Raw genomic sequence first — 17,605 nt, forward strand, 5'->3', positions numbered from 1 at the left:
ATTATTCTGAATTTACAGTTATGAAGTCTCAGGTTTATGAGGGTTGTATGCTGAAGGTACAGCTGTATTACACAGAATCTGTGTAAGATAGAAATGGCAGGAAGCCTGGGGATTTTTCCTGCACATGGACAGACCTGTAAATATCGGAGAACTGTGGGTCCATGGAGCTTAGGAATAATGTACTGGTGCATATGCCAAAAATAAGTACAAAAATCCATTCCCAAATTTATTTGTGTATGTGTGTGTGCTTATGTGAGTGTGTGATGTATATATAATGACCAATGAGTAAATTAATCTGATTGATTTTGAAGACCAAGTTTCCATGTTTCCATCTTTACTGACCTGTTCCATGTCTCCTTCTTGACTCTCTTCATTTTCTTCACTTCAGTTCAGTTCAAATCATTAAACCTAAGTCTGAGCAGGTGTTCGTCAACATGTTGACAGGTTTTTGGAGGTCGAGATCTCAGGTTATTTTGAATTTCTTTTTTAACTTCTATATTATTTGAATTTTTAAAATAATGACCATATACTAAGAAAAACTATATGAAAAGAACAGCAAAGCTATTTCACTTGGGAAAAAAAAATCAATATGCTTGATAATATTCATTCCAAAAATAAACCTTTCACCCTGAAATTTCAGAATCTTATAACTTGCTCTCTGTCATTCAGTGTTCTTTGGCCTCAATTTCATAACCCTCAAATAAATGATTAAGTTCATTCCCCAAAAGCCAATTCTAAATATAACATCTCTCTGTCACAGAGGTGAACTTTCTTCTAGAGTTAGCGTTTATTTCTTTAGAAAAGATGTTTAGTTTTCTTTGCCGGATTGTTTTTAAACAATAGTAACTCCTAGCGGTAACATCCCGAATATTTTAAAATGCTTTGAATCTACACAGTTTACCTGCTGTGTTTATGGCATAATAGGAATTAGAAGGGACCCTGGATCTTATCTAACCCTTTATCTGAAAAATGTCCTTTTCAAATTGTCCAGTAGGTGGTTGACAGGGGGTGAATTCATTTGCTGTTTCAGAACATTTGAAAAGTCTGTATTTTTCAGTTGGCATTTTATTGTTGAACCATCTGGTTTATGTTCTTTTAAGATGCTAGTGATCAAAGAGAAGATGTTTATATTGGAAACCACATGCCTTGCCCTGAAAACCTCAATGGTTACTGCATCCATGGAAAATGTGAATTCATCTATTCTACTCAGAAGGCTTCTTGTAGGTAAGTCAGTGCCTCCAGATCAGTGGTGAGCATTTTTTTCATCAATGATTGTTGCTCTATAGAAGGGAATGAAATGTAGACTAAGTGTTACCAAAAAGTAGTGTTTATTTGTAGTAGACAAGTAAAATATCAGCAGCATCATTTGGAAAAAAAAAATGGCAAGTAATATGCAGAAAACAAAACCAATTTTTTTTAGGGCTTTGAGATTATGGGCTTCACATTTTAAATATAATATACATTTTTTAATATAAAAAACAAATGTGCCATATTTTAACACTATTTTGGTTTTTAGGCAATCTGTCACAAGGTGGTTGAGGGACTAAAGACTGTATTAAGAACAGAGAACATGTAACTCAAATAAAATATGTGCCAAAATAGATTTCTAAAAATAAGGGGATGGGGATGAAGAACCAGGTGTGAATTGAGAGATGGAAAGGGCGTAAATCCTCAACTCCCTGATTCCAGACAGGTTATGTAACTTGTTCAAGGTCAACAGCAAGTTAGAAATAGAGCTGAAAAAAAAAAAAAGACGTCTCAGACTTTCTGATACCCAACCTAATGAACTTAGTGTTTTTTGCTGCTCTTGCCTGTCTGCGGATATACCTTTTTGCTGCTGCTGCTAAGAGCTCATCATCTACTTGACATTGGTCCAGCTGAACAGGTGATCTTTCTATAGACAGAGAGACATTGCTGTCATTTTGCTCACCCTTGCCTCCTGGAATTTGACCAGAACCTTTTTTCCTTTCTTAGTCAACACATCAAATCATGGAGAAATATTATACTTTTCTTTTGCTCTGTCCCCCTAGAAGCCAGTGAATCTTTTTTTCCAAAAAATAAGAAGCAATTGAAAATCTAGTCTCCTGGATCCTTCTACTTCTTTAGCTCCCTGCTCCTGTTTTTTTCCCTCCCTCTCCTCCTGCTTAAATAACAAGAAACAAAACAAAACACTGTAAACTGTTAATGGTTGAATAGTTCTTTGTTAAGACTTTTGCTTTTTCCTGATTGAAAGTTCTCCTTGTCTTTGAAAGGGATAGCCTCCTCCTCTTCTTCCTTTTTTTTTTTTTTTTTGTGAACATTTAAAAAATGCAGCCGTATGAACAATAACAGACCAGGTTTTCTTTTCTTTCTTTTTTTTTCTTTTAAAGACAGAGTCTTGCTCTGTTGTCCAGACTTGGAGTACAGTGGGTGTGATCTTGGCTCACTGCAACCGTGGCTTCCTGGGTTCAAACGATTCTTCTGCTTCGGCCTTCCAAGTAGCTGGGATTACAGGCACATGCCACCATGCCCAGTTAATTTTATACATACATACATACATACATACCTACACACACACACACACACACACACACACACATATATATATAAATTTTATTTATTTTATTTTAATTTTTTTGAGACAGAGTCTTGCTCTGTTGCCAGGTTGGAGAGCAGTGGCATGATCCTGGTTCACCTTCAACCTCCACCTCCCAGGTTCAAGTGATTCTCCTGCCTCAGCCTCCTGAGTAGCTGGGACTACAGGCGCACATGCCACCATGCCCAGCTAATTTTTGTATTTTTAGTAGAGATGGGGTTTCAACATGTTGGCCAGGATGGTTCTGATCTCTTGACCTTGTGATCTGCCCATCTCAGACTCCCAGAGTGCTGGAATTACAGACATGAGCCACCCTGCTTGGCCTAATTTTTTTTTTGCATTTTTAGTAGAAATGGGGTTTTGCCTTGTTGCCCAGGCTGGCCTCGAACTCCTGAGCTCAGTCACTCTACCTGCCTCAGCCTCCCAGAGTCCTAGGGTTATAGGTGTGAGCCACTGCTCCTGGCCCAGGCCAGTTTTAAAACCAAATCTTACAGTTGGCTCTTCATGTTTGTCCCAGAGTGGCATGAATATCTTGATAGAAGTTTGGATCTGGTTCTCTTAGGATGGTGCATCTTTAAGATACTTAAATGAAGGAGAGAGAGGATCATGTTCTGATAATGATGTGATACCAGGTCATTTCGTAGTATTTTACTAATTGAAAATAAGAGGACTGAGTGGTATACAGGTTAAAAGCTTTGGAATTGGATACACTGACTCGGCCAGTTATTGGCTGTTGCATAAAATATCTAAGCCTCATTTTCATCTTTCTTAAAGTAGAATAGTAATAGTAGTATCTATCTCATGTGTTGTTAAAATTAAGCACGATAATATGTGTAAAGTGCTTGCCTAATACCTGGTATGTATATCTGCTTAGTGAATAGCAGTTGATATTATTAGACTGTAAGCCCGTTAGTCAGGGGCTCTTTGTTTTGTTAACCACTATTTTCCCTGTGCCTAGTGTAGGGCCTAGCCCACTAGGTACTCAGCATTTTTGAATGTAAATAAATAAACATGTAATAATGATAAATTTTTTCCTTTTCTTCATACCAGAGGAGTATCTTAAATTCTAATGAATCCCTTTTCTACACAACTATAACTCCTTAAAAGCAGTTGATCTTTTTCTTTTGTCTGAGTCTGCTCAGTTTCTGTAGGAATCAGGCCATGATATAATTTGCACTTCGGCTAGTAGGGAAGTGTGTTTGCATAGCAGTAAACAGGCAAGAATAAACAGCTTTTAGCCACAGTCCTATTATTAACTTAAAATCTTCTAGCATTATGGCACCATTGATTCTTTTTTTTTTTTTTTTTTTTTTTTTTTTTTTTTCGAGATGGAGTCTTGCTCTGTTGCCCGGGCTGGAGTGTAGTGGCGCAATCTCAGCTCACTGCAACCTCCATCTCCCAGGTTCAAGTGATTCTCCTGCCTCAGCCTTCCTAGTAGCTTGCATTACAGGCATGTACCACCATGCCTAGCTAATTTTTGTATTTTTGGTAGAGACAGGGTTTTGCCATGTAGGTCAGGCTAGTCTCGAACTCCTGACCTCAGGTGATCCACCCACCTCAGCCTCCCAAAGTGCTGGGATTACAGGCATGGGCCACCACGCCCCACCTGTTTTTTGATTGATTGATTGATTGACTTATTAATGCCAAATTCTCTCTGATATTGGGGTGTCAAATTCAAATATGATGGGAATCCAGGGATCTTGCCTTTAAAAAGCTAATAGTCTGGTGGAAGAGACTGACAAGTAATTATAATATGAACAATGCTATCATACACAGGTATAGGTGAGGTGATTTGGGACTTCAGAAAAGGCACTTCAGTCTGAAGATGGGTGGGGGACATTGTTGGAGGAAGGGTCAGGTGTTACAGGAACGGCCATCCCAGGAGCTTGGCTTTTATTTTAAAGGCAGTAAGACACCATTAGAGGAGTTTAAGTAGTGATCAAATCTGAAGGCCACTTTGGTGACATTGTGGAAAGTAGATTAGAAAATTTAGAAGACTTAATAAGAAGTAAGGGCCTGAATTAAGTATAAGGAGTTGTTGAGAGGTTGAGAAAGTAAATGGATTGCAGACAGATCATTAAGTGGTTGAACTCACAAATGTCGGTGACTGACCTGTTCGGTTGGATATGAGCATGAGAACGTGCGGGTTGGTAGAGGTTAGTTGGATGAAGAGTCAGGAGAATCTCCTGGGTTTCTGGCTAAGGCAAGATTGAGTAGGAAATGCATTGGAAAGAGGGGGAAGGTTTTGGGGGAAATGATATGTTCAGTTTGACTTGCTTGGTCTAAGATGCCTGTGGGATTTCTCCTTACATATATCTAGTGGGCTGCTCTGGATATGTTTTGGTTTTAGAACTGATGAGAGAGATGTAGTTGAAGACATACATTTGAGAATCATTCCTTCTGTAGCATATCCATTCTAGTTTCTACCTAGCTATTCTGTCCCACTAGCCCTTCAGTTTATTGATCCTTTCACCTTTTCAGTGTCCCTCACTCCCTGGATATTCTCTTCCCCTTGTTAGCATAAATTCCTTGGCCAGTCATCATAGTTCCCTTTTATTGGAATCCCTCATTCCTCTGTTGCTTCATCATACTCACTTGACAAAACCATAGTCCTGGTTCATCCCAGCTCTCCACACACTGCATACCTGTATATGCAGCTTCACATGGCTGTCGGTGAAAAGCACACCACCAGATTAACTTCTCTCACTGACATACCTATAGGTCTCAAGGTGGGCCCTTTGTTCTGCCAGGGCAGTCATTCTACAGCTGCAGTTTATCCATTCTCCTCCTCTCCTATAGGATTACTTTGTACCTTCTCCTCTCTCTTCAGATTGGCAGTACCTCCTCTCTCATCCTCACTCTTGGCTATTGATCTTTCCAAGTTCACGGAGAAAATGGAACAATATGAGGAGAACTTCCACACCCTTTCACTATCATCTACCAGCAATCCTCTCCCTTTTCTCTGTATAATAGAACTTGATGTCAGTGTATCTCATATAAATTGATAAACTTTTATTTCTTCTATCTTGGAAGAAACTCATTCTCATTCCCACCAGCTTCAGTCCTGTTTCTTTCCTTTCCTTCACAGAAATTGAAAGAGTTGTCTAAAGTCTATCTCCAGTTCCTCACTTCCCATTTCTTTTGAACTCACCCCAGCAAGCTTTTGTCCCTAACACTTCACTGACGCTGTTCTCATTTCTAAATTCAATGGTCAGTACTTACTGTGAAATTACTTTTGAATGATCAGTAGCAGTTGACACAGGAGATCACCCCTCCTGTGTGATATGCATTCTTCACTTGGTGTCAAGAATTATACTGTCTCTTGTTTTTTCCTACCTTGCTGGACATTCCAGTTTTCTTGGCTGCTTCCCACTTTGCTCCCTGACCTCTCAATGTAGTTGTGTATCAGGGTTCAGTCCTAGTCCTCTTCCCTTAGAGATTCTGTCCAGTCTCAGGGCTTTCCATGACATATGCTAATAATTCCTCCTAATTTACATAAATCCCAGACTTCTCTCCTGAATTTGAAACTTGTAGATCCATATGCCTCCTTTACATTTCCACATGGATGTCTGACACCTCAATCTCAACAGGACTAAAGATGATCTCCTGATCTGCTCTCCCTCCCTAAACCTGCTTTACCTGCCACCTTCTTCATCTCAGTTGATTCCAACTTCATCTTTTCAGTTGCTCAGACAAAACACCCCTCTGATATATCTTTGACTTCTCTTTCTTATCCAGTCAGCTGGGAATTCTGTTTCAGAATGTCTCCAGAATTTGATTACTTCTCTCCATTGCCAGTGCTATTCCTAGTGCAGGCCAACATCTCCCTGGGATTTTTGCAATAGCCTCCGTGATTGTATTCTACAATCCATAATCAAAACAGCAGACAGAGTGAGCCTTCTGCCTGTTTTCTTGAGACGGGATCTCGCTCTGTTGCCAGGCTGGAGTACAGTGGCATAATCTCAACTCACTGCAGCCTCTGCCTCTTGGGTTCAAGCAGTTCTCGTGCTTCAGCCTTCCGAGTAGCTGGGATTACAGGCATGTACCACCTTTAGTAGAGATGGGTTTTCACCACATCGGCCAGGCTGATTTTTTGCATTTTTGGTAGAGATGGTTTCATCATGTTTCCCAGGCTGGTCTCGAACTCTTAACCTCAGATGAGCCACCTGCCTCACCTCCCAAAGTACAGAGTGAGCCTTTTAAACTAAAAGTCAGTTCATATCATTCCTCTGCTGAAACCCTTCCAGCGGTTCCTTCATCTCACTAAGTGCAAAAGGTCCTATGCAGTTTTGTCTCTTCACCTCTCTGTCTTGCTCTCCTCCCCCTCACCCCTTCCTTTCCAGCCACACCTGCTATTCTTGGGCATGCCATGCATGCATGGATGCTCCCACCTTAGGGAACTTGCACTGGCTCTTCCTTTGCCTCATACACTGTCCTCCCATTGTCTGCATAGCAGACTTCTCACCTCCTTCAAGTCTTTACTCGCAGGTCACTTTCTTAAATAACCTACCTGGCGTGCCTTATTTAAAATTGCAACCCTCCCTTCCTGCAATTTTCCTGGTTACCTGGTGTTTGCAGTTTCCCTTAATACCCCACACCCTACATCCCCTGTAGTACATATCACCTTCTAACATAACCATTTAATTCACTTACTTTGTTTACTGACACTCTTCTCCCAGTAGCTGGTAAGCAGGCCAGGGATCTTTATCTGTTCTGTTCATTGGTACATCCCAAATGCTCACTACAGTAGGTGGCACATAGCAGGTGCTCAATAATTGTGGTAAATGGATGTGTAAATGAATTCACACATGAGACAGTGGGAGTGAATAGGATTGCCTGTGGAAGGTGTGTGGGATAAGTAGAAGGTGGAGGACTGAACCCCTGGATCTGCCTTTAAGCAGTAACAGAATAAAAACAAATAGCCTAGAAGTTAGTACTCTAGGTATTGGGAGAGTGTTTCCACACTGCTGATAAAGACATACCTGAGACTGGGCAATTTACAAAAGAAAGGGTTTAATTGGACTCACAGTTTGACGTGGCTGGGGAGGCCTCACAATCATAGCGGAAGGCAAGGAGGAGCAAGTCACGTCTTACATGGATGGCAGCCGGCAAAGAGAGAGCTTGTGCTGGGAAACTCCCGTTTTTTAGACCATCAGATCTTGTCAGACTCATTTACTATCACAAGAATAGCACAGGAAAGACCCACCCGCATAATCACTTCCCACCAGGTTCTTCCCACGAGACGTGGCAGTTGTGGGAGTTACTATTCAAGGTGGGATTTGGATGGGGCACAGCCAAACCATATCACATAGTATAACCAAAAGTCAGTTGGAGAAAATAACATCCAGGGAGAACTGCAGGAATGATACATGGCCTATGCATTCTTTTTGATTCTCTGATTTTAATCTTTGGCTTAAGCCAAACCATTAGAGAGCTGCGTATCTAGGACATTGTTACAGCTCCCTATGGAACTGTTTTTATTTTACTGAGCTTTGACTATTGGCCATTAGCATACCATGAAGGACATTATTTTAAAAATTCCATGAAACTTCATTATATCATTGAGTTTACTGCAGCTGTGTTGTTGAGGATAATGTTCTTTATGTTAGAAGGTGCCCTCTTTAAATGAGGACCAATGAAATAAAGTTCCCTTAAGTTTCATAACAGTAATAACTGTGCTTCTTTTGAACAACTTATTTGATTTTATTTTATGTAGATTGTATTTTGTGTCAACTGTCCTACTCCCTCCCCTCCCCCTCCTCCATTCCTTTCTTCCTTCCTTCCCAATCCATTGGTGTTTAGCATATGCACAGAGTTGTACAACTGTCACCACAATCAATTTTATTACATTTTCATTTCCCCAAGAGGATACCTCATACCCTTTAGCTTTTACTCTCAAATTTCCTCATGCTCCCTAGCCCTAGGCACCCACTAATTTATTTTCTATCTCTATATACTTATCTATTCTGGATAGTTTATATAAATTGAACCATATAGTATGAGGTATTTTGTGTCTAGCTTTTTTATTTTTATTTTTTTATTTATTTTTATTTTATTTTTTTAAATTGCATTTTAGGTTTGGGGGTACATGTGAAGAACATGCAAGATTGTTGCATAGGTACACACATGGCAGTGTGGTTTGCTGCCTTCCTTCCCCTCACCTGTATCTGTCATTTCTCCCCATGCTATCTCTTCCCACCTCCTGCTTTTTTCACTTAGCATAATATTTTCTAGGTTCATCCATGTTACAACACATTATCAGTACTTCATTTTTGTGGCTGAATACTATTCCATTGTATGGATAACACCGTATGTTTTTAATCTACTCATCATCAGAAAAATTTAGGTTCTTTCCACTTTATGGTTACTATGAAAAATGCTGCTCTGAATGATTATTTGCAAGTTTTTGTGTGAACGTGTTTTAATTTCACTTGGGTAAAGCTTAGTGGTAGAATTGCTGGGACAAATGGTAACCCAGTGTTTAACATTTTGAGGAACTGCCAGACCATTTTACATGCCCTACAGTTCCTTTGTCAACACTTGTAATTATCAGACTTTTTGACTCAGGTATCCCAGTAAGTGTAAAGTGGTATATATGGTGGCTTTGATTTTTATTTCCGTGATGGCAAATGATGTTGAGAATATTTGTATATCTTCTCTGGAGAAATGTCATTATACATCCTTTGCTCTTTTATTTTATTTTTTTGGCTATTATTGAGTTGTACTAGTTCTTTATATGTTCTAGATATAAGTCCCTTATCAGATATATGTAACTTTTTTTTCCATGTTGTGGGTTATCTTTTCAACTTTCTTGATAATGTCCTCAAGTACAAAAGATTTTAATTTTGATTTAGTGCTATTTATCTTTTTGTTGTTGTTGCTTTTGCTTTTGGTGTCAGATTATCTAAGAAATTATTGCCTAATCTAAGGCCACAAACATTTACTCCTATATTTTATTCTTTTTATAAAATCAAATTTATTTAAAAATTGACAAAATTATATTTATTGTATATATCATGTTTGGAAATATATATACATTGTGAAATGGCTAATCAAGCTGATTAACATATGCATTATTTTACATAGTTACCACTTTTGTGGTGCGAACACTTAAAATCCTCAGCATTTTCCAAAAATACACTGCATTGTTAACTATAGTCACCATGTTGTACACTACATCTCTTGGACTTATTCCTCCCTTCTAACTGAAATTTAGTATCCCCTGACCAGCATCTCCTCAACCATCTCCTACCACCCCAGCCCCTGGTAACTCTCTACTTCTATTAGATCAACTTTTTTAGGTTCCACCTATGAGTGAAATCACTCAGTATTTGTCTTTCTGTGCTTGGCTTATTTCACTTAATATAATGTTCTGCAGGTTCATCCATGTAGATGACAGAATTTCCTTCTTTTTAATGGCTGAATAGTATTCTATCTTGTATATATACCTCATTATCAATTTATTCATTAATGGACACTTAGATTGAATCCATATCTTAGCTATTGTGAATAATGCTGCAATAAACATGGGAGTGCAGATATTTCTTCAACATACTGATTTTATTTCCTTTAGTTGTATACCCAGTAATGAGATTGCTGGATCAAATGGTAGTTTTATTTTTGATTTTTTGAGGAACTTCCATACGGTTTTCCGTAATAACTGTATCTTAGGTTTTTTTCCTTAGAGTTTTATAGTTTTAGCTCTTACATTTAGATCTGTGATCCATTTTGAGGCAATTTTTCTGTATGACACAAGGAAGAGGTCTAGTTTCATCCTTTTGCATGTGGATATCCAGTTAGCACTGTTTGTTGAAGAGACAATTCTTTCCCCATTGAGTTATCTTAGTACCCTTCTTGAAATCAATTGGCCATAGATGTATGGGTATATTTCTAGGCTCTCAATTCTCTTCCATGATCTATATATCTTTCCACTGCTTGTTTTTGTTGTTGTTGTTGTTGTCATTGTTTGCTGGGAAGTGTAGAGCCCAGTGTGAAACATACTGGGAAGTGTCTAGGAACCTCAGGGACTGGACTGATAGACTCGCACCTCCCCTGGATTTTCCTGTTTTCCTCCTCTCACATTATTTTTTGTGTGTGTGCTTTATGATAAGCTGCCTCAAATTATTTTTTGATGAGTTGTAGGACATTAATACATACACTATTTTTACACTTCAAATGTTTTATTAATCAATTATAACTGAAGGCTGGGTAATTTATACATTTCACTTCTGTCAGCTTAAAAATGTAAATTGACTGTTAAGTGTCTTAAATATTTCTCCCTGTCAAATTATCATCAGCTGATGCAGTTGCCTTTTTATCTACTTTTAATTGAAATTCAGATAATTTCTAAGATTAGCACCTCCTTGACTGTTTGACATTGTTTCTGTCGTTAATAACTTATTTTCATCTTTCCCCTGCATCTTACGTGTTTATATTTTATACACTGAAAAGTGTCTTAAATATAATTTGGTGCTATGTTCAGAGAACCGTAAATGTTTATACCTACTTTTTCAACAGTCTAACTTTCAGGTATTTAGGCCTAAGGAATAGCATAAATATAGAAAAGTGCATATTCACCAAGATGTTTACCACACCTAATTTATAATTGTGAAAAATTGAAAATAACTGACATGTCTTAGAACTGGGAATAGATAAGCTAGCTATATTACAGTTACTGGATGGACTATTATATTTCTATTTAGAAATTATATGTATCTATTTTTTAAAAAATGCTAAGAGAGCAGATTTTAAGTATTCTCACCACTAACATGGTAACTATATGAGGTAATGCATAGGTTAATTAGCTTGATTTAGCCATTCCACAGTGTCTATAAGTTTCCAAGTGTCGTGTTGTACATCAGCGGTCCCCAGCCTTTTTGGCGCCAGGGACCAGTTTCATAGAAGAAGATTTTTCCATGGACTGGGGGTTGAGGGTGGGGGTGATGATTTGGGGCTGATTCAAGTGCATTACATTTATTGTGCATTTTATTTCTATTATTATTACATGGTAATACATAATGAAATAATGATACGACTCACTATAATGTAGAATCGGTGTGAACTCTGAGCTTGTTTTTCCTGCAGTTAGACTGTCCCATCTGGGCGCGATGGGAGACAATGACAGATCATCAGGCATTAGATTCTCATGAGGAGTACATAACCTGGATCCCTGTGTGCGCAGTTCACAATAGGGTTTGTGCTTTTGTGAGAATCTAATGCCACTGCTGATCTGACAGGAGGTGGAGCTTGGGTGGTAATGTGAGTGATGGGGAGTGGCTGTAAATGCAGGCAAGCTTTGCTTACTAGCCCACCACTCACCTCCTGCTGTGTGGCCTGGTTCCTAACAGGCCATAGACCAATAGCGGTCATGGCCTGGGGGTAGGGGACCCCTGTTGTACATGATAAATATATGTAATTTCATTTGTCGATTTTTAAGTAAATTTAATTTAAAAAGTGAAAAAAAATGAGTGAATCATTGTGACTTTAGATTAGGCAGTAATTTCTTAGATATGACACCAAAAGCAAAAGCAGCAATAACAAAAATAAAGATATATTAACAATATTTAGCAACTTTAAAATTAATGTGATATAACTTAGGTGAAAGAAGCACCATGTTGATATAACAAAAAAACAGCAGGGAAATATACAAATGGCATTTTTTTCCCCCAGATGATACATTTCCTATTCCTGTTTAAATTTTATTACTATTTTGTAATAAATAGTTGATTTATTATTTATTATTTATTAATAAATGCTTGATTTCCTATTCCTGTTTAAATTTTATTACTATTTTGTATATTTTAATGTAAAAACTTGAGAGTATCACAATTTGTAATTTTCATAGGAATATATGTTTTTTTTCCTTTTCAGATGTGAATCTGGCTACACTGGACAGCACTGTGAAAAGACAGACTTTAGTATTCTTTATGTAGTGCCAAGTAGGCAAAAGCTTACTCATGTTCTTATTGCAGCAATTATTGGAGCTGTACAGATCGCCATTATAGTAGCAATTGTAATGTGCATAACAAGGTAGGTAATGATGTAAGAAATATCACTTAAAATTAGAGCAAGCAGCTGTTTCTTTATAGATGCTTTGAGGCCACCAATCTGTTAGGAAAAATTCTATGATCAGTTCCCTGAGGTTTTCAGTGGCCTCTCCCTATCCTTCTTTAGAATATGGGTGAGAACTAATTGCCTGTGTTACAGGCAGAGAGGGAGTGAGAATAGTTAATGAGATAAAGGAATTTAGGGATCTGAGAATTGTATACAGTCTTTGAGCACTGAATTCTGGGAAAATAATGTTAGCAGTTTTTTTTTTTTTTTTTTTTTTTTTTTTTTTAATTTTATAAGAGACAGGGCCTCCCTCTGTCGCCCAGGTTGCAGGGCAGCAGCAATTAGAGCTCACAGCAGCCTTGAACTTCTGGGCTCAAGTGATCCTCTAGAGTAGCTGAGACTATAGGCATGAACCACGATGACTGGCTCAGAATTTCTAGAATGATCTGCACATGTGTAGAAGAGCCATGCAGAAAATTTTTATACCCTGCACTGCTGCGAGGTATTTTATGCCCTAAGAATGTACTTTACTCACAGTTGATATACTAAGAAAGGAAGAGATCAGAGGCTGAAGGTAATTTTATTGTGGTATCATTGTGTTGGCATTACTTCATTTTCTGGATTCCAGTGATAAGTAATAAGCTTTAAAATTCTCTATTATAAATAAAATAATTTGCCACAAATTAAGTGACTTATTTGGAGTACAATGGCATAAAATGAGTCTTTGCTAAACTGAGTGGAAATACATAAGTCAGAGTGAACTAGACTTGAGAAAAGTCAGAGGAAATCCAGCAAGTTCGTGTTGTCTTTGTGCTTCCCAGTCTAATGTCTTTTCTTCCTGCTTACCTTTTTCTTTAAGGTTCAGTTCAGAAGTCTCATAAGCTTCATCTCTCCACTTCCCTGAATTATTCTGGGCAGAGGGTTGAAGCATATCAACCACAGATATTGGCAGGCCATAATGGATTTATTGGCCTTCTATCCAAGGTCTGGATAGAAACCAGACCTTCAGTAGTCTCAACCATCTGGAACTGAAATGATAAATCTAGAAATGATAAAAAAAAGTTCTCTGAGTAACAGATATTTTTCATAACACCTAGGCACTAAAGTCAGTGTGTTTTATTTCACAGAACAGATGATCTGCCCTTAGGCAAGACTACTGAATATAAAATTGGGTGGTAGATTAAAGTAGGGACATAACGATGTAACAAATAATGATAACAGAAAAGACGGGAAAACACATTAAATAGCAGGATGGGCTATAGCCATTTAATATAGGCTCAGAGGTGCAGTAATTTGCCTGTGATCATCCAGCTAGTAAGTGAAATTGTCTGGGTTTGGATTCAGATTGATTCCCATTCATTCCTCTTTTCACTGAAAGGTTCCATGCTAAGTCATCTTGGGAAAGACGTTTGCCCAGCATGACCATTGCTTAGGAGCAGGGTTCAAACTTGATTTTGTAGCAGTTTGACGTTTTTGAGCAGGGGAAGGACTTGGTATTTTTTTAGGTTATTAATGAGTCATCTGAAAAATTCATTGGAGTAGCAGACATGTGAGGTAAGGAGAAGACCATTTAAGACATTAGAGTTAAATAGGAGTGAATTAATAAATGACTTGGAAGGCAGAAGAAAAATTGAGATAAAGTAAGGGAAGATGTTTGAGGCCCAGAGATAGTGCCTTTATTTGAGACAGGGTCTCACTCTATCATTCAGGCTGCAGTGCAGTGGCATGATCTTAGATCATTGCAACCCCCACCTCCTGGGCTTACCTCAGCCTCCCGAATAGCTGAGACTACAGGCATGCACTACCATGCCTGGCTAATTTTTGTAATTTTTTTGTAGAGACTGGGTTTGGCCATGTTGCTCAGGCTGGTCTTAACTCCTAAGCTCAAGTGATCCACCTGCCTTGGTCTCCCAAAGTGCTGGGATCATTGCCCAGCTAGATAGTGCCATTTTCAAGAGGATCAAAGGATGTTAAGAGTCAATGGGAAGCAACTTTGAGTTCAACCACTTCATTTAAAGAAGTAGGGTAACTGAAGCCCTGAGATAAGAAGTACCTTGGTCTAAGGTCCTGGAGCTAGGAAAGGCCTCTTTCAACAGTCTTTTACCCAGCTCTGTCCTTCCATTCTCATTGTGCTGCAATCCTAAACTACTCAATTAAAATTACCTGGCAGGTATTATTGAAGTACGTACCCTCTGTTTATACTCCAAATCCCTCCTTGTTGCCCTCATAGCCACTTAGACATCACAGTATATTTCTAACTGTGACTGTGTCTTCACTGCCCTCTGTCTCTATGATTGAAGAGCCATCTCATTGAACTGATCACAGATTTCTCCTTGAGGCTTGTCTTTTTACTGTGGTATTTCCTCCCCTAGAATGTCTTGCTATCTTGGATTTAGAATATTTCTGTACTTGGATTTATTTCCATTGAATTTTTAAGTATCTCTCCCACACTGTCCATTATGGGACAGCTGTTGACATAGACCATGGTGGCTGTTACAATGGAGGAATCTTCTTTAAAAGGATGTTCTCACTGCCCTATTTATCAAGACTGCATGAGTCACTTTTTCTTCTTTTCTTCTTGGAATCTCCTTTCATGTTTTCGGTGTCATAGAATGACTGATTGACAGAAACCTTGAATATCACCTTAACTAAACGCCTTTATTTTATAGATTTAAAAACCAATGGCGCTAGGAAATTGGAGCTTTTCCAAGGTCATGGTGAGTTAGTGACAGTAAAAGAAGGTTGCTTGATCTGTCAACTAGTCTTCTCATTTATGAAATGGAGATGATTCCAACTTTAACTACCTCAGACTTTTAAAATGAGAATTAGTGAGGGACAATTGTGAAAACCATAAACAAAATGGAAGTATCATCAATGCTTTTAGTTCAAGGCAAAGCTGTACTCTTTGAAGTTGAACAAAATGAGGAGTACTTATTGTTATAAGATTTGCTTTTTATTAGGTTGTAAATTTCTTGCTGGCAGAGATCTTAGAAGCTAGTTCAACTTCTAATTTAGTATTTTACATGTAGGAGAATTGAGGTCACACAGTTAGTTAGCAGAGCCCAGAATTCATCTCAGCCCCTTTATTCCACATTGCATACACAGCACCCTGTATTTGCGATCTAGTGTGCAGGCACAAGAGCAGTTCCAACACACTGAGATTTGTGCTGCTGTGAAGAAACGTGGAAAATGAGAGCAGAATGTCCCTCATCCTCAGTGTGACAGTTCCTTATGGGCTTCTGTGGTTTGCTCCAGCAGGGTGTGGACAGCTTCTTTTGAGTCATTGTCTAAAATCAGTAGACATTTCTTTGTATTCGTAGCTGAGGTTAACAAGCACACTTCTTCCTGATTTCTTCCTTCATCTAAGTTGTTCTTGTCATTTTAGAGCTGTCTTGTCATAATGCTCAGGGAAAGTACATAGGCCAGAGTCCTTTTTACTGTCAGGAGTTTCACATGTGAAAGCCAGGGTGGTGAAGCAACAAATTCATGTTAAAAAAGTCACTGTGACTAGGGAGTTCTAGGCTGGAGGAAGGGTGGGATATCTGTCAGGGATGCATACATAGTAGTATAGACACTGGGAATGAGTTTTGCTTCTGCCAGTACCTATATTACATATCTAATCCTCTCAACTCCCAGCTTTGTAGGGGAGGTAGCAGTCTGAATTGTGTTCATCTTCACCTTGTCTGGCAACAGATACCATCTCATTTCCCTTTCGTGTAATTGCTTGCATCGTGGCTTTATGTGCGAAATATGTATTACTTTGGAAACATTTGAAATATCTAAACAAAATCATCAGAACAATATTTCTCTCTCTTTCTTTTTTTTAATGCAACAGAAAATGCCCCAAAAACAATAGAGGACGTCGACAGAAGCAAAACCTAGGTCATTTTACTTCAGATACGTCATCCAGAATGGTTTGAACTGATGACTTTTATATGTACACTGACCATGTGATGTACATGTATTATGTCTTTTTTTAAAGAATGGAAATATTTATTTCAGAGGCCTTATTTTTGGACATTTTTAGTGTAGTACTGTTGGCTCGTATTTAGAATATTCAGCTACGACAGTTTGGGACTGTTTAGTAGTCTTTGTTTTATGTTTTTAAATACAGAAATTGCTTTCACAAATTTGTACCACATGGTAATTCTAAGACTTGTTATTTACCCGTGGAATGTAATATTTTTACAAAGATGGACCACTTCACAAATGGTTATAAAGTCATATCCACTTCTTCCACAATGACCACAGCAAATGACTAAGCATGAACTAAAGGTAAAGATGTTTACAGATTACTTTTCTTACAAAACAAATCTAGAAGACACTGTGTTTAAATAGATTATTTAAATGTTTTTGAGATTTAGTTACTGATTTTTTAGACACTGCCTATTGCATGAACTGTAAAGCTGTGTGTGTTAGGTGTAAAATACTTACAAGATATATGGACTGGGGAATTTGGTTATTCCTCCCTTTGAAAAAATAATTCTAATAATTTTGAAAAAGTATGTTAGTAATGATGAAACAGATCAGTGAAAAATAGATTTAGATATTGTGAAAATAGGCTGTTTAACAAACAGATTGGAATAAAGCCTATTCTACCAGTTAAACTACTTTAATACACGTTCATTTTTAAAGAAAATATTTGTTTTAACATAAATAAACAAATCGTATCAGTGTTTGTGAATAAAATACAAAAATGATTGTTAATGATTGGTGCTCTTAGAGTGAGCTTAAAAATTATCTAAGACCTCTATCCAAATTTGTCCTGTAGTAATAGATTAATATTCATAGATTGTTGGTGTTTAAAGATCTGAAGTGTGAGTAGAATGTATTAAGCTGTTTAACGTGTAGTTTAGATGTTCAAAAGTATGCATGTAGAATTTAAAGAATATGTTAAAAATTATTAATTTTAATATTTTGTTTGGAAAAGCATGTTATAATATAATGTTTTCACTATATGGCCTCTGTTTTGGTGTG

General features: G+C 37.9%; 1 protein-coding gene across 2 annotated transcripts in view; it reads left to right on the plus strand.

The window, feature by feature from the left end:
* TMEFF1 (transmembrane protein with EGF like and two follistatin like domains 1) overlaps positions 1–17,586 on the plus strand; it is a 107,530-nt gene extending 89,944 nt beyond the window's left edge. For both annotated transcript variants that reach the window (XM_010350835.3, XM_074395104.1), the window contains 3 exons: positions 1,101–1,224; positions 12,446–12,604; positions 16,464–17,586. In XM_010350835.3, coding sequence (XP_010349137.2) covers positions 1,101–1,224; positions 12,446–12,604; positions 16,464–16,548 — 368 coding nt within the window. In that variant the 3' untranslated portion in view covers positions 16,549–17,586. The remainder of the gene's footprint in view (positions 1–1,100; positions 1,225–12,445; positions 12,605–16,463) is intronic.
* Positions 17,587–17,605: the final 19 nt, after the last annotated feature.

The sequence above is a fragment of the Saimiri boliviensis genome, chromosome 2, assembly GCF_048565385.1.
Source record: "Saimiri boliviensis isolate mSaiBol1 chromosome 2, mSaiBol1.pri, whole genome shotgun sequence".
NCBI lineage: Eukaryota > Metazoa > Chordata > Mammalia > Primates > Cebidae > Saimiri > Saimiri boliviensis.